At 42.7% G+C, this 18,055-nt stretch overlaps 1 protein-coding gene across 4 annotated transcripts in view; it reads right to left on the minus strand.

Moving 5' to 3' along the window:
• gdap1l1 (ganglioside induced differentiation associated protein 1-like 1) overlaps positions 1-17,192 on the minus strand; it is a 31,912-nt gene extending 14,720 nt beyond the window's left edge. For 3 of the 4 annotated variants that reach the window (XM_008288025.1, XM_008288032.1, XM_008288017.1), the window contains exons 1-2: positions 17,013-17,192; positions 7,834-8,026 (exon numbers count right to left, since the gene is read on the minus strand). In XM_008288025.1, the coding sequence (XP_008286247.1) occupies positions 7,834-8,026; positions 17,013-17,192 (373 nt within the window). Of the gene's footprint in view, positions 1-7,833; positions 8,035-17,011 lie in introns of all 4 variants that reach the window. The other variant, XM_008288010.1, reaches the window with a different exon arrangement.
• Between the last annotated feature and the right edge of the window lie 863 nt (positions 17,193-18,055).

The raw sequence follows: 18,055 nt of genomic DNA on the forward strand, positions 1-18,055 counted from the left end.
AGAGTTTTATTTTGCTGCCCTAATTTTTGTGGCTGGCCCGACGTCGCCTGGCTAGGAGGGACAGTGTTCAACATCATGACCTGCTGCTGAGATTCGGTATTGAAAGCGAGGCAGGTTAGCACAACAGAGGGAGCTTTTATCAGTCTGCAGGGTCACAGCCAGCCACATGCAGGGAGGGCATCGCTGACAAAACACAGATAGTCAGATGGCCGCTTGAGGATGTCCGAGCCAATGGAGAAGCTTGCGGAGGGTGGAGATGCACCTGGCTGAGCGCCAGAAAGCTGAGTAATCACTCCCAGGATGCCGAACTGGGCATGCAGTGGTCCTCCAGGTGGTCTGCTGCAGCATTGTGGTGGAAATATTACTTCAGCTGCTGAGCAGAGAGCAACTTTCTGACTGTGTTTGGTGGACGGAGGATGCTGCAAAGTTGTCTGAACTGGTACAATACTGCTCTGTACTAGTATGAGTCTATTTGTTGAGACATTTTCCAGGCCAGCCGCAGTCCACATTCATTAGAGATTCTGAGGCAAAGAAAAAGCATGTCTGCAAGTTCCATCCCTCAGATTGACTTCTGAATAAAAGCATGTCTGGCTTGAGGTTTAAAAACATGTGCTGGATGTTCCATGTTCCAAAAGAAATCCCCATGCATGCAGCACACTATAAAATGGCTAAAACAGATCTAGATGAGGAAGAGACATCACACACTGGGGTCCTTTTCTGCCTTTTAGCCTTTTATTACTGAGCAAGCAGTGAATCAGATCTTCTGCAAAGCTTTCAAGCATCACTGGACTGGCCACTAACTAAACTACAGTGAGAGTTTTCCAGCTACAGGCCGACCCTCATCTGAGGCTCCCAGTATGTTACATAATGTCTCCGCGACGATCATATAGGCCACAGCCCCCACTGATACTACAACACAACACACAGATAACAGGATTCAGTGTGTGCATCTTAACATTTGCTTATTCATGCCTGTTATGCATGAATCTGAGTCACTGCCTCACAATGCACGTCTTGACACATCTTGTGCATATTCCTCCATCTACATTGCATTTGAAACCAGCTTCACTTCTATATTTGTTGAGCTCAATGCCTTAGTGACAATTACTTGTTCAAACATTAAATTAGCTCTCTCGTGTTTATATCTGTCTCATTTGTGACCGCAACAAATTTCCTCCTCAAGGGATCATTCCAATTTTGCCTAATCTAATCAGAGCGGTTCATCTCGGTGACATTGGTGCAAAGACGTTGTTGCAAGGACTTACAGAGTTTCACAGTACAGTACACGCCGACACACTGCACAAGGACGACAGATTGCGTTGAAAGGCTTCCAATTATCTAAGTTACTCCAGCTTCACAAACTGGGAGAACGGGGCCTGACATTTTCTGTAGCACTGGATTAGTCGTAACAGGGTAAACCAGGCGACAGTATCAGGTTTCTACTGTAGATCTCCAGGCTGATCTGCTGTTAATTATTTAACTGTATATCCTCCAAATTTTGGAAAACCCACCAATGAAACAAAACATCAGCAGAAATGATAAAGACTTGAAGAGCAGATCTGCATCATTGCCTTATCCTGAATGTCTGCATCACAAAGAAAGGGGTCCAGAGTCTAAATCTCGAACTACTGGTTGTTGTTGATAGTGTGCCTAGATAGTGGATACACCTAAATAGAATTACATGTTTATACCCACACAACTCCCTGCAAGTAGTTCAGTCAGGGCACATACAGCATGTCAGAATAAACCATTTATTTTAGAATAACATTTGGTCGTGACTCTGCAGATATCACCTGAGATCACAATACTTCAGCTTCAACTCAAGTCATGTTTTTTTTTATTAATTTTTTTTTTAATATATCACACATTTAAAACAACAGCCGTTGCATTAAAGTGCTTTCCAGTTAAAAAAAAAAAAACACACAAAAAAACTCAAAAAAACAAAAAACCCATTGTGACTGGTTACAAGTAACAAACTACCTTAACAGGTTTAAATATTGGCAACAAGACCCCATAGTGGTAGTTATGTTGTGATTTTACTTGAGCAATTGACGTACTAAGGATTAAACCCTACAAAAATTCTAAAATACTACCTTAAGGGTCTATAATACATATTAATGCTCAGACCCTACACGTTTTTAATTATAGAGATTAACCTGATGATTCAATATTATAGCTACGATCTGTGGTATCACTTACACAGCTTAACCTAATTAATTTAAATATATGGCCGACGGTATTAATATGTACGAGGACTAACCTGACAAATTTTAAATGTCAGTTGTGATGCTACAAAAATATACATGAAACCCAACAAATCCACAGATTCCTTGTGAGCAAACTTCGTGTGTGTTGGTCTGGGTATTGTTTGTGTATTGTTGTATTGTTTTTCCAAAACAATTGAAAGAAATTAATACATATGAAAGAATAAAACAATAGGATTCTATGACTAGTGCTAATGCAGAAGGAGGAGGTGAAGGGAGATGAATTGAAGTCAGCAGGTATTTTCATGCAGGACAGTGGTGCACATTAGCCCAAACAGAATGAATGAACAGCACCTCAGTTGTAAGGAAAACTAACTGGATGGGATAGACACGACATTTATTCTGTGCCTGAGTACACCAGTGCAAAGCTTCATAATTGATTTAACCGTGTTATTAGGTGATATATAACGTTGACATTACAAGATACATGATTCAGCAGCTAGCAAATGTTGATTTTGTCAGATTACTGTGGAACTAACTAATAAACCAAACCTCTAGCACAGGGGTTCTCAACTGGTGGGTGGCGACCCAAAAGTGGGTCGCGGACAGCTGGTCAAAATGAAATAATATATATTGTGTGTCTCAGGTTGGACTTGTTTTTTATTTTGAAAAAAACGTTTATTTTGACAGGCACGGTAACCATAGTTTGTTTTGTTCATTTTAAGTTTGTGTTGATGTTGAGATGCAAGATGGGAAAGCACAAATATAACCCGGAGTATTGAAAATGTTGATTTTCATACCGGGCTGCAAGGTGGTGCAGTTGGTAGCACTGTTGCCTCGCAGCAAGAAGGTTGCCGGTTCGCGTCCCGGTGGGGGCACCGGAATCTTTCTGCGTGGAGTTTGAATGTTCTCCCCATGCAGTGTGGGTTCTCTCCGGGTTCTCCGGCTTCCTCCCACACAGTCCAAAAACATGTTGAGGTTAATTGGTGATTCTAAATTGTCCGTAGGTGTGAATGTGAGTGTGCTTGGTTGTCTGTCTCTAAGTGTGGCCCTGTGATAGACTGGTTACCTGTCCAGGGTGTCCCTAAGTCGGCTAGGATTAAGCGGTGTATAGAAAATGGATGGATTTTCATACCAGGGCTGGACCCGAATAGCCGAATAGCCAACTATTCGTTCACTGTGCTGGAATCGGGATATCATTTTTGATCTCCGAAAATTCCTCCCACCTCCACCGCCGCCGCTACCACCGATACAGCAGTATGACCGTCGGTCGGACCGAAAGCTCAGCCCCTCCGCCGCCGCTGCCGCGGAAACGGGGCTGTCAACGCTAACGTAAACACCCAAACTGGTCTAAGTAGCCAAAAGCTGCCTTTGCGTCCCGCAACTCCCAGCCGGTCGGAGCCTGCGTGCACCCAGAAGTCCGCTGGCTGTGGAGGGGCAAGGTGTTGTCACGCTTTTACGAACTTAAATCAGAAATCGCCACATTCCTCTCTGAGACTAACCCCCTGTATGCAGAACTGTTTGACAACGGAATCTGGCTCGCACAAGAGCATCAGCTGGTGGAGCTGTCATGTGATCAGACGCTGAGAAAGAGATGTGGGGAGGTCAGCCTTTCCCACTTCTGGTGCAGCAATATGATGGCTGAGTATTCATCCCTCACCACTCCTGCAGTTAAAACAATCTTACCATTCAGCTCAGCCTGTTGGTGTGACAGTGTCTTCTCTACCTTGGTCCAGCTCAGGTCACAGCAGAGAAACAGGTTGGACACTGAGCATGATCTGAGAGCAGCTCTGTCTACTGTCACCCCAGACTCTGAAATTCTAATCAAGAGTAGCGCACGTGCCCAACTGCTCGTTAACTTCAACAAATGACTTGATTAGGCCAAAACTTTATTTTCGAGTAGTTCTGATATTTACTATATTCACTTTTTTACATGCAGTTGTCATGGTCCTGCTTAGTTTCTTATTAATTTGCTCAAATGGAGTGAAAAGTTTTGTGCCCTTTTTTATTTTGTGCACTTTTGCACATGCAGTTGTCATGGTCCAGTTACTATGCATGGTTATATGCTCTGAAATGCATGTTGCACAGGAAAATATGTTGAATATTGAATTCTAAAAAAAAAAGTGGGTCACGACTTAATAACCATGGGAAAATGTGGGTCCCAGGGTGAGTCCAGTTGAAAACCCCTGCTCTAGCAGACTATTTAAAAGAGAGAATCTTGTAAAAGGGCCTTAAACATGCATTTTATGGCTAAACACATCTATGATGCTGTTACAGCTCCTGGCGTTTATGCCGTTTTGTATCGTGGTGGATCCTATGTGAGCTCTGTACAGGGAGAGGAGCGGCGTGAACACTGTTGTAGTTGGCTGGAGAGCCTATCCAGCCCCAGCTGCCAGTCATTGCAGCTGACTAGCCTGGAGCTCCAGACCTGCACTCCAGCCCTTGTTCTGCCCACCTGCCATCCCTGATTGGATCACCACCCAGTTCCCTCTACCCTCAGCCAGTCAACCTGCAACTATCAACGCACCTGGATTACAAAACCTCAACCAAACTCTCAGTCAGGGCAGCTGGGATTTAACATGAACAGTTCACCCTGGTGCCTCTTGTTTTGTGTTGGTGTTTCCGTGTTCAACCGTACCTTCTGTTGGCAGCTGCTGACTTCATGTAGAAGCTACTCGAGTCTTTGTGAGAACTGTAGCTTCAGTTAGCAGCTGCACAACTCAGTTTAGAAGTTACTCGTGACTTTGTTTAATGTGTTTGAGGTACTTACTGATTTAGTTTCTTTTGTTAGATGTGGGTATTGTGTTTGGATTTAAGTTTGGTTTTGTTTGGTTCATTGATTTTAGCAATGAACTCGTTGTCTTTGTATTATCGCCATTTGTTTGTGTTCATTTACGTTGCTGAGCAATAAATTGCTTTACCTCAACCGACAACAGCTGTTTTTTTTTTTGTTACATCCATCTAGGGTGACTCGAGGATGGATCGTAACAGGTGCTGATAGAGAGAAGTTAAATATACATGTTCAGGTAAACAGTCATGCAAACCCCTGGATAATCAACGCAGAATAAAATTGTTCTTATCTTATACAGCAATGCTTTATAAAGCTGGTCAGATATTGTACTCTGAATATGTTCAGCTACTCAGCCTGCATATTATTATTTTCCAAAGGCATGTTCTCCTTGAGGGCTGCAAGGTGGAAGTTAGGAGAAGTTAGTACCATCACCTCGCAGCTATCCCCGGTTTGCGTCCCGGTGGGGGCACCAGGATCTTTCTGCATGGAGTTTGCATGTTCTCCCCGTGCAGCATGGGATTTCTCCTGGTTCTCCGGCTTCCTCCCACAGTCCAGAAACATGTCGAGGTTAGTTGGTGATTCTCAACTGTCCATAGGTGTGAATGTGAGTGTGCTTGGTTATTGGTCTCTAAGTGTGGCCCTGTGATAGACTGGCGACCTGTCCAGGGTGTCCCCTGCCTTCGCCCTAAGTCAGCTGGGATAGACTCCAGCCCCCTTGCGACCCTAGTGAGGATTAAGCAGTGTATAGATAATAGATGGATGGATGTTTTTCTTGAGGTGTGTTTAGATAATGCAGTGTGTCGTCATAGTCTGACTCACAGGATGTAGACTTTGGCTACAAGCCTGCCATTGGCTGCACATTTCACACAGTTTTCTCCTCCTCATTGCCTCTCTATGAGTTACCATTTTCAAAATCCACTTCACTACAGAAAACAACAACCTCCACGCAGCAGTAATTGAAGCGGTCTGAGTGGAAACGAGAATTCTGCACCTCCTCTTGCCTCCTTTTTTTATACTTTAGTAATCCAGCAGAGATTTTAATCAAGATTTTCACAGATTTTTTCACTACGAGCAGGTATGCCAGAATACTCATCGTCCTCCTCCATGTATTCTAGGTCATCATATGCCTCCTCCATCAAGTCAGCCATCCCTCTCTCCAGTCTGGGTTCTACAGGTATCGAGGTGTTCTGTGTAATTATAGTTGCCACTGTTGCTGTCAGAGCTGCCACTGTGGCATTGGTCAAGGTCACATTGGATGTTGTGGAATCCCCATCATCAGCTTTGTCAGAAAAGTTTTCCGTCATACTCTTCCTCGCTGCCATCATCTTCCTCAGGAGAATAGTCATCGTTCTCGTCATCATGCACGTATTCTAGGTCTTCATATGCCTTACTCCATCATGTCAGAAATCCCTCTCTTTAGTCTGGGTTCCACAGAGAGTCGGTGAGAGTAAGATGTGGCGATGCAGTGAGTTAGACGGAGGATTAGAATTCCAGGAGAAGCGACAAATGAATGTGGACTTTTAGCTTGATTAGCTTTGCATGTTGGTGTGTTGGAAGGGGCTTAGACAGAGAGGGAGGAGCTGCTGGAGAGGGGCTGTATACTTAAAAAAAAAAAAGTATATATATATATTATAAGGGCGGCTGTGGCTCAGGTGGTAGAGCAGGTTGTCCTCTAATCGCAAGGTTGGCGGTTCGATCCCCGGCCCGTCCACAGTCGAAGTGTCCTTGGGCAAGACACTGAACCCGAAGTTGCTCCCAATGGCAGACTAGCGCCTTGCATGGCAGCTCTGTCGCCATTGGTGTGTGAATGTGTGTGTGAATGGGTGAATGAGAAACATTGTAAAAGCGCTTTGAGTGCCGCAAAGGTAGAAAAGCGCTATATAAGTGCAGACCATTTACCATTTACCATTTACCATTATTATTATTACTACTATTATTGCCTTTTCTAGATTTCTTCCCTTTGCAGCTTCATTGATGTGCTCCTTGACCTAGTTAAGATAGCTGGCCATGGTAACGTTTTCACCTTACATCATGGTGCACTGTCTTGTGAGTTTACTTTTGGAAAGACTTTCTCACTACAGCTCCATGCGCAACTTAACATATAACACATAACTGAACTTGTTGTGTCTATTTCAAGTCAACCATGGTTGTTGCATTAACCCCTAAAAACTTATCTCCACGTATCAAAGGTATATATTTATAGATCTTTCCATTTTCTATTGTTTTTCATGAAAACAATCTTCTCCTGCCTCAGAATGGCTCACATGAAACTCTATACCGTTGCTCACTCTAGAATGCATGGATCTACAAAGCCCTCATCTCTTTCTCTACTTACCCCTCGCTGTGGGCTGCAGCTCGAGCACACCGGCTCACCTTTCCCTCTGCTTAGATACTGTAAAACTACTCCACGCTACACCGGTGTGAGCAACACTGGCGAAATTTAGCCACACATGTTTGAACCACAAACTGATCCTGAAGACTTAGAACAATACAGAAAGCTCCACCCTGCAGGTTGACAGGATTGGTTCCTTACGTTTGTTACATATGAAACCCTGGAAGTCTCAATCTGTGTCATAGGCAAGTGGCAGTTTCAAAGTGTGAAATGTGGTGCTATGGTGTTATTTTGTTTACGATGTGTCCTACAGCATATAAAAAACAATGGACACGTTAAAAAGGTAAAACTGGATTTTTACCAGGAGTGTCTGTCAGGTTCTTGATGGATGATTGGCCGTTCAGAGGAGGGCTTAGCAAACACCAAACATGTTCATTGCTGCATAGCAGGTTAATCTGTCCATGGTTCTAAAAATCCGAACAGTAAGAGAAAAGAAGCCACCATACCTCCCACAAAGTTTTTCTCCAGGTAGTCTATAATCTGGTTGTAGTCACTGATGATGGTGTCTCCGTGGAGGAAGACGGGCACCTCCTCGCCCAGGTTCAGCCTCATGAACCAGGGCTCCTTGTGCTCCTGCAGCGGCAAGCTCACATCCCTCTCCTCACACACCAGGCCCTTCTCATTAATGACTAGGCGTACCTGCAATTACGAGGACAAAATCACAATAAACACACAGAAAATATATGTAGGGTGAACTTGGAGGCAATTCGTCGCTGTGAAATCATTATTCAAATGTTTATTAGAATTATAGAAATCATTATTATAAATCATTATTATTATATAGTCCTCCTACAGCCTCAGTACACCCCTCTGGTCAAAAGACAGCCAGCCACAACACGCACCGTCAGGAGGTGGTCTCCTGAGGTGGAGGAGGCCCTGAGGGACTGCATGGAAACCACCTCTTGGGATGTTCTGTTTTCCCCCCCATGGTGAGGACATTGAGGGGCTGACCCACTGCCTGACTGACTACCTGAACTTCTGTGTGGATGTAGCCTCTCCTGCTAAGACTGTTCGTTGTTACCCAAACAACAAACCCTGGGTGATGCAGGAGGTCAAAGCTGCACTCAACAGGAAAAAGGTGGCCTTCAGGAACAAAGACAGGGAGGCAGTCAGCTCAGCACAGAACGAGGTGAAGCTGTGCCTGAAAGAGGCCAAAGACACCTACAGGAGGAAGGTGGTGCAGCAGCTGAGGGACAACAACATGAGGGAGGTCTGGCAGGGTGTGAATACCATCACAGGCTTCAGAACAAAAGCCAGAACAGCAAGGGGGATGGTGGAGGAGGCAAACAATCTGAATGCCTTCTTCAACCGGTTTGAGCAGCCCATTACTCCCCCACCCTCACCCTCACCCTCACCCTCACAGAAAGTCCCCCCTCCCTCAATGTGCCTCCCTCTCAATGTCAACTCAGCCCCTCAGCCCCTCCCCTCTCCTTCCCTTCCCCTCCTCCTTGCATAACAGCCGACCAGGTCAAGGGACACCTGAGGAAGATCTGACACAGGAAGGCACCAGGACCGGGCAAGGTGTGTCCACAGATGCTCAAGTCCTGTGCTGCTTAACTGGGGGAGCCGCTACAGCACATCTTCGACCTCAGCCTGCAGCTGGGGACAGTGCCCACCCTCTGGAAGACATCCTGCATCGTTCAGGTGCCGAAAAAGACCCGGCCCAGCGAGCTGAATGACTGCTGACCGGTGGCACTCACTTCACACCTGATGAAGACACTTGAGCGGCTCCTCCTTCACCTCCTCAGGCCCCAGGTTCAACACGCCCAGGACCCTCTACAATTTGCCTACCGGGCAAATATTGGGGTGGAGGATGCTGTGCTGTACCTCCTCCATCGAGCCCACTCACACCTGGACAAGGGAAGCAGCACTGTGAGGATTCTTTATATGGACTTCTCAAGTGCCTTAAATACCATCCAGCCCCTGCTACTGCGGGGAAAGTTAAAAAGGATGGGAGTGGACTCGTGCCTGGTGGACTGGATCTCCGACTACCTCACTGACAGACCACAGTATGTCAGACTGAAGGACACCACATTTGACACTGTGGTCAGCAGTACACGGGCCCCTCAGGGGACAGTGCTCGGAGCTGTGCCACATACAGAAGTATGCAGATGACACAGCCATCATGGGGTGTACCAAGGATGACAGAGAGAGTCGGTACGGGAGTCTGGTGGACGACTTTGTTGTCTGGTGCAGAGAAAACCACCTGCAGCTCAACGCCTCAATGACAAAGGAACTGGTCATAGACTTCAGGAAATCTGGACCATGCCCACAACCAGTTCTGTTTGAGGCACATGAGGTTGAACTTGCACAAAACTACAAGTACCTTGGGCTGTGGGCTGCAGAGAGGAGGACACTGAACAAATTGCTGGCCATTAGGGATGATGCCAGCCACCCTCTGCACACTGTCATCATCGCCCAGAGGAGCCAGTTCAGTGACAGGCTGCTCCTCCCCAGGTGCAAAACCACCAGGACCAAAAACTCCTTTGGGGGGAGGGGGAGGAGCAGCAAGCTGGGAGAGGTAGGGAGCGAGGGGTGAGGAGTGAGGACATTGCGGTGAGATAGAGCATCATGCTCTATCACCGGACTCTGTGCAATATTTTGGCCCTTTGGAAATTTTGTTATTGTATCCATTATTATTATTATTATTATTGTTATTATTATTATTACTAATGTTGTGTTGGTGTTGTGTTGTTGCTAGTACAACAATTTCCCTGAGGTCCCCTACCAAAGGGATCAATAAAGTTCTATCTCATCTAATCTAATCTAATTCAGAAAGTAAAGCAAAATATTACATGAGAAATTGAAGCAGTTTCAGCTCTTAGTTGATGAAAGTGCTGTACTGTGTGACATAAACAATTGTTTGTGTGGTCTGGCAAACTAACAAGATATTTTACAGTGTGCTAAAGTTTGAAAAAAATAAACACGCAGGATGGTCAGGATCCATTACTAGCGGGATGAAGGATAAGCCAAGGTCCATGGAGAGCTATTAGTGGGAAGAAGATTAATGAAAGGAGATGACACTTGGGGTATAAAGTGCTACATTTGGCTGCCAAGGAGGAATGGCAAAATGGGAGTTTTGCTGAACATGGCTAGACATGGTGTAATGAAATAAAACTGAAGGATTTAGTGACACAAGCACAGTAACTACAGCAAGAGCGGTGCTTTGGACAGCATGAACAAATCTACGGATGCAGCTGCAATGTCAAAGAATAAAAAAGGCTTTTTACATCTTCATCAGTGTGGCACAAAATCGACAACCTCCATATACATTAAAGTGACCAATGTTCCAGGTCCCACTGTTTTACTGCTGAGGTGTCCCTCGGGGATACACACAATAGGACAGACGCTGGTGCAACAAAAGTTTGTTATATAATAATATTAGTCAATTCTTGATGATGCCAAGTGGTTCAGCAGCTTGAGAAACACAAAATAAACTCCTGACTTAACATTACACAATAAATTGAGTCACAGCTGCATATTACTAATATAACAAAGTAGTAATTACATTTACACAGGTACTGCATTTAGATTGCACTTCATGGTATGTATACTTCCACTCCACCACATTCATTTGACTGTGAGTTAATAATTACTTTTAGACTCATATTTTACACACACAATGAACCCCATATGCTAATACAATACAATGCATTACTATCTAAAGCCCTGTACGAAAAAATCCACATTGGTAAAAAAATAAGCAGTAAGTATTATCAGCAAATGTAGTCAAAGTACTAAACTAAATTTACTAGCTTGGGCCCTCTGACTGATATGTTATCATAATATGGCATCAATAGATCATTGGTACAGAAAAGTGTGTTGTGTTGCTGCAGGTTTAAACTGCTTTATATCGTGTTTTACAAACAGGAGCAGCAGATAAATCTGAGGGTTCCAAATGTGATTAATGGTAGAGAAAAAGAAGAAAAAATCTTTGCGTTTAATCTTTGATTTTTGATGAGATATTGGATCAGCTTAACTTTAATTAAAATGAAACCATGTGAGAAGTTTAGAGGGAAAAAAATCACGATTTGGTGGAGCTGATAACAACTCAGACTTGAGAAATGCGAACCTGTCTGCACACTGCTGTTTGTGAGAAGCCAAAAAGGTTGGAAAATGTAATCCTTAACAGCGTATTCAATTACTTAAAGATTGTTATATCGCCCATTGTGCGCAAAACTCTCATCCCAAAAATAACTAAAGCTGTGAGATCAATGTAGCGGAGTAGAAAGTACAATATTTTTACTTTGAAATGTAGAGGAGTGGAAGTATAAAGTAGCATAAAATGGAAATATTCAAGTAAAGTACAAGTACTTTAATATTGTACATAAGGGTAATACTTGTGTAAATACGCTTATTTAGCCCGAAGTAGCCAAAAACGCACCTTTTTACATTTTCCAGTGTTCCAAATTCAGTCAGTAACAGCTGCCTCATTAAACAACTCTATGGATCACAAACACTTGGGACAATTTGAAAATCCAATAAGTCGTCTGTCCTTAATATTAGACCAAAGTGAGATTTGAAGAACTCCAGCATTGTTACCCCCACCAACTCAAAGATACAAATTAGAGAGTAAATAACATCCTAGTAACTACGAGGGACACTGACATTATTGGACCTGTTCTAAAGAGTCTTAGCCACAACGACACCAACTTTGATGCAACAGACACGAAACATAACGCTACGTCCATTTTAGCCACTGCAATACCAAAAGGCCTCTTCATCAAATGTACCACGCTTTGCAACTTCCTCATTGTATTTTAATAACATGTGGTCTGATGAGAGAAAATTCCAGAAAAATAAAGCACATTCGCTTATCAGAATTTGTGTTTTTTTTCTTTCTCTATGAATCCTCGAGCAATCCCACAGATTAATATTGTAGCTGTTTGCAGGGGCCTGATCCTTAGATTAGGAACTGCTTGACTAAAATACTGGAAGTAAATAGTATAGTATATTACATGTTTTGTGTTCAGCAAGTGTTTTTTCTTTACTTTTACTCAAGTATAGCTGTGAATGTAGGGCTTATGTGTCTTTTACTTCAGTAAAAAAATCTGAATCTGTCTTCCATGACCACACAAAAAACAGCCTGAAGGTTCATTCTTAAATGAACTGAGCAGATATGTACTGGATGTAAGACACAATGCACTGTAAAAATAATAATAACAATCATAATCATAATAAAAAGTTAAAAAAAAATAAAAATAAAAAATCTGGCAACCCAGAAAAAATGAATTTAGATGTTGTGGTCACACTTTGCAAAATAACTTTATGTGCAGTTTTAGCCTCTTCCGCTGTACCCTTTTTACTGTGATTTAATTAGATGACATTTGCAATTTACCACAAGGAAAAGTACTTAAAAGTTTGTAAAATATGCTATTTATCACTGTAATCCTTGATATACATTATTTATTTCTTCTAATACCTGTAAAATAATAAGATTTTTAAAAATTTAAATATAGTAAAAATTATAATTTTCCTATCAAACATTGCAAAAGAACAAACCCTGTTTGTAAAAAAATAAAAATAAAAAAATACCAATTTTTGATGGGGACATTACATACAGTTTCCAGGGATACCATGTTAATTAATAGTTTGTTTTAAGATTTTATTAGATATCTGTAATTTAACAAGTAAATTAAAGGTAAAACCTGTTTAAATAAATGTCTGTTTGTTTTTTAACAATGTGTCCTCCACACGGACAGACAACAGCAGAGTGCTCCAGCCTCTCTATTGAGGGTGTAAATCTCTAACCTGCAGGCACCGAGCTTGCCAGATCTGTATCGATCTGCGAAGCTGGCCCCTGAATGTGCCGTTACTCCGAAGTATCGAGCTAAATCTGTCTCCATCCTTATCATAGCTATTGTGCTCCTGATGCGTTGCCCGTGTGATCTGGATTAATGTGCCGTATGGTCCACTTCAGGACCGCGGTTAAAGGCAGTTGTGAAGTATTCTGAAACGCAGAGCAGGAGAAATTCAACAGCACAGCTTCCCTCTTTCCTCAGGAACTTGCTGAGGCGTACATAGACTTGTAAATAATCCCCTGAACATCTGATGATGCAGTGTCTCCACAGAGAAAGAATGTTGATCTGCAGGTGAAGTGACTCCTTGTGTCTGGCTGCCAAAGTATTTACAGTAGGAGTCTTTTTTTGGGTGGTGGGGGGTGGGGTGGGGGGTGTTTTGCAAGTCACGAAAGATTGACTAAATATATCACATCTTTCAAGGTGCTGCAGAGACATTTGGACGTGTCGCAAGCATCTAAGTTATATTAAGGCACAAAATATTCAGTACAGCTCTGGTGGAGGGAACAACCTGGTGCCTGCCCTCTTAATCTCATAAAAGCCTTCCCCAAAATGCCATTTAAGCATGCATCAGCTCACATAGCAACAAACATCATGCAACCTGGTACAAATAAGCATAACCAGCATTGTTCTGCAAACTCAGTGCAGCCATTGAGCTGAAACTCTTTGTGCTCTGCTCAAAGAGTCATGCCCAGGGGTAAGCTTATTGACAGCACAGTCGCACGTGATCGTGGAATCAGTCCAGCTTCTCCAGCTCCAGGATTGAAGTGATAATCATGACAGTGAGCCCGGTGTTTACCGTCTGCTGAGTGACAACCAGCACAATCAGCAGCTCAGACTTGAGTGGCCGTGAGCCGGCAATGGAGCCTCATAACTGACGTACTAAACTGTGACTGAGCAGCAACTCAAGGCTGACGGGTTACATGAATAATACTGTAACACTGCGCTTCGGCGTGTGAACGCTGTGCTAGGGAGTGTGAGTGCTATATGAGCCACTCCTGATGACAAGAACATTTAAGCAATCCTCATAGTTTAAAATTAAAGATCAATCCTGGAGCAAAGCGAAGCGAACAACAGCTTAAATGATCAATTATTTGCTTCAGCAGAAAATATGCCAGTTATTTTTCTATTAATGTATGATTCTGATGAAGTTGTCAAGTTTAAGATCATATATGTGAAAAAGACATGTTGGCATTTTTGATTCAAGTGATTCTTTGATTATAAAAACAGTTGCAGATTATTTTTATGTGGATCAGCTCCACTCTGAAACTCCCATAAAATACATAAATACTTCAGTCATAAGCATGTAATCCATGTGCACACATTTGGCACAGATGGAGACCATTGAGTAAAATAGAGATGAAATCCCAATTGTGATTTCATAACTGAAGTGTATTGTTCATTTTGGGTTTTTTTGTCCTTAAGGGGCAGTTTAGCAATTTTGCGTTGCATTTGTATAAATTTAAGGGAGTCACAGGGGACAAACGCAGAGCAGCAGAGGGTGAGACGAGAGACAAGTCAATCAGGAGATTTCCAAAATCAGCCAAGTTGTGCAACTTAATGGAACTTTCACACAGAATGTCCAAACATTATTGGCATGCTATAAGACACTATCATTTGAACAGTAAGCTCCTGTTGCAACATGCTATGACGTATGCCAGCACAGCCAATACAAACGAGGCATCTTCACTGGTGAGGTGTTTAACTGGCTGCTTAAAAGCATGAGGTGAAAGTTGAAAGTTTTAAAAACTCTGCCTATTTCACTCTGAGACTCCCTCTGAGCGATGTTGAACCCAGCAGGGAGCACAGCACAAACTGCACCATCTGAGAGGGCCTTAGGACTGTCGACAGCTTTCAAAATTATCTCCAAACACAAGCTCATGCTAAATTCAATGATCTCAGAAATGGGAAGTTGGGCCTCTAAATTAAATCATTTTTAACCTTGGTGCAGTCAATGGACAAAGAGGAGGGAGACAAAAAACATGGCTGCCTCCAGGTTTGCTTTGTTGCTTTCTATGAACAACATAGAAACGCATAAAACAGTTCTACGTGTGTATACAGACGTGCAGTTGACTTAACTGAAAACACAGACAAAGGTGGCAGAAGCATGCGGGATGCTCTTTCACGGAATGATGTAAAATGCAAAAGTCAACATTGTGAACAGTACCTTGAATTATCAAGTTTAAATAAAGAGCTACCACAGTCTAAAAAGCAATGCAAGGAACCTATCCCCACCAAATTATGAAATGTATGGTTGCAAGATAAAAGTTTGAAATCACGGATTTTAGACAAAGTTGCAAATTCAACTTAATGTGTTTAATTTAAGCTAGCTCAAATGTCTGCATTCATTAAAACTGAATTCAAGTTGAGGTAAATTAATGAAACTGGCAGCTTAATGTTTCTAAGTATGTCGTATTGACGTGTGAGCTCATGTAGCTGGTCTGTAACTAGCTGAAAGGCATCGTTCAACATACTGCCAACACACAACGTGGCAGATACTCTGGTAAATATGGGGGTACAGCAAGCTGCTGGTTAGCTTGGCTTAGCACAAAGACTGGAAACAAAGGGAAACAGCTAGCCTGCACTTTGAAAAGTAATTCAAGAGGCCTATTACCACCATCTAGGGTTAGATCTCGACTTAAGTTGCAAACATTATTTTGATGGGTTGCATTGACATGAGGTCAGTAATTGCATCAATTGTGCGCAATTTAAATGGAGTTTATCTAACTTAGTTGAGGCAACTTAATGAAATTGGCTTGAAAACTCAATTTTTATTCATCTTGACTTCAGGATTTCTAGTCCTCCTCCCTATCTCAATATGCCTGGACAACTACTGACAGGGAAAACTGGTAATTACTGATACCCCTTGCATGTTGAGAAACAGCTAATTCACCAAACTCAATGTAGCTTGTTTGTTGAATGTAATTTCATTAGAAGTTGTCTTAACTCAAAAATATTGACTGAAGCTGTTGTTTTGACTTATCTTGTTGAGCCTAAACACTACTTGTTAGATCATAGTTGTCATCTATTGCAGAATCGAATAACCCTGATGACATTTCTGTGACATCACAGGGGTATTTTCCTCAGTCTAAACAAAAAGACCCTCCAAAACAAACAAACAAACAAAAAAACAAGAAGGTGCAGCTGTTTATAAAGGCTTAGTGGCTACAGGTAAACTGATGTGTGCAAAAATGATGAAACGCCCCCTTTAATGCACAGCTTCTTGTATGTTTTCAGAATTTTGCATTGATGAAAATACATTATTTTAAATCACACCATACTCATTTAGCAGGAGCATGCAGGTTACTCCATCTGCTAAAATCAGCTGGATTCAGTGAAGGCATAAGAATCCCAACATACGGTGAGATTCAGCTGCAGCGGGGGGAGAGAGATGGCCTTTGGTTTGTTTTGCACATCATTTTAATCAATTATTTAAGATGTCATGTGTCAGAGCACATAGGTTGTAGCCACATCCAGCTGCAATGAGGACACAAAACACATCTAACGTGCCGGTGAACGATGAAAGCAGGTGAGATGTGTGAAGGCTGATTTCTGCGGTGGTTGATGACAGAATATTGACCACCAACTCTGCTTTATGTCGAGGAAACGAGCCCCCATGCTGCAGCGTTTTTCTAAAATGGGAGATCTGCCCAGCTGCAGGACCATATTCATACACTCCGGAGGTAGATGTGCACAAACACAAACATGCTTCGGTCATAACAAACAAACGCAGGGAGCACCACGCTGTAGCATCATGTCATGCAAAGAGAGCCACCTCCATTTTCAAGCTCTGCTTTTTTCTCTCTCCTTTTTCCATTGTATTTTACCTTTTGGGAGGCGAAAGACTGCGTCCAGTGGTACAAAACGAGCCTGTCTTTATTGAAGGGCTTGGACTCTGCCATCGGTTCTTCGCACTCCTCCCCGTCTGTGATTTTGCCGTCTTCATCCATGGCTGAGATGGGCCACCAGCTACAGTTGGTGGGAGTAACATGGTTGGAAGACGCCATGACAGAGCGTTTTGTGCGTGTGGAGGAGAGGAGCGAGGAGGGAGAGACAGAGAGAGGGGGGGGGGAGAGAGAGAGACAGACAGAGAAAGAGAGAGAGAGAGAGAGAGAGATCAGCAGCTCGAGCGCAGCATCACCGGTTCACGCGGCCGCAGCATAACTGTGGAAGCAGCTCCGGCGCTGAAACGAGCGTCTCCTCCCAGAGTAGCCTCCTGCAGGACGCACAGCCCGATCACCATGCAAACAGCTGCTTACTCGAGCATGCTGCTGCTACTGCTGTTGCACTTACAGTTAAATCGATGTGTGACCGTGTTGCATCACATGATGAGTTACGCACAAACATGCGCGGTGGAAACGCGCGGAGGGAGCGACTCGCTGGAAGGTCAAGCTGCTCCAGTAAGGACGATGAGAGCGAACGCTTCAGTGTGCAGGATGCTCACAGCCACTGTGCACAGCCAAAACCTGTAGTGGTCAGTTTGGGACCGTATAGTTACACTATTTCATCACATTTAAATCATCTGAAAACATTGTTTGTTTGTTTGTTTTTACAGATACTTGACTTTATTTTTTTGTTGAATGTTAAAATGTTCCACCCTTTTTTAATGTTTTTTTTTTTTTTTTTTACACCATTGGAACCTTCTTTTTTTTTTTTTTTTTTTTACAGTGTTATTAGGTTTATTTTTACAGTAAACCTTTTCATACAATTTAAAAATATGTTTTTTTTGTTTTTGTTTTTTTTTTTGTTTTGTTTTTACATTTGGCTGTAAAATGACATTTTCATCTATTTTCACAATGTATTAATTTATTTATTTTTACATTACGGTATTTAAATTTTTTTTTACATCTTCAGATTTTTTTTACAGTGC

Source organism: Stegastes partitus, unplaced genomic scaffold, assembly GCF_000690725.1.
Source record: "Stegastes partitus isolate 25-593 unplaced genomic scaffold, Stegastes_partitus-1.0.2 Scaffold12, whole genome shotgun sequence".
NCBI classification, from domain to species: domain Eukaryota; kingdom Metazoa; phylum Chordata; class Actinopteri; family Pomacentridae; genus Stegastes; species Stegastes partitus.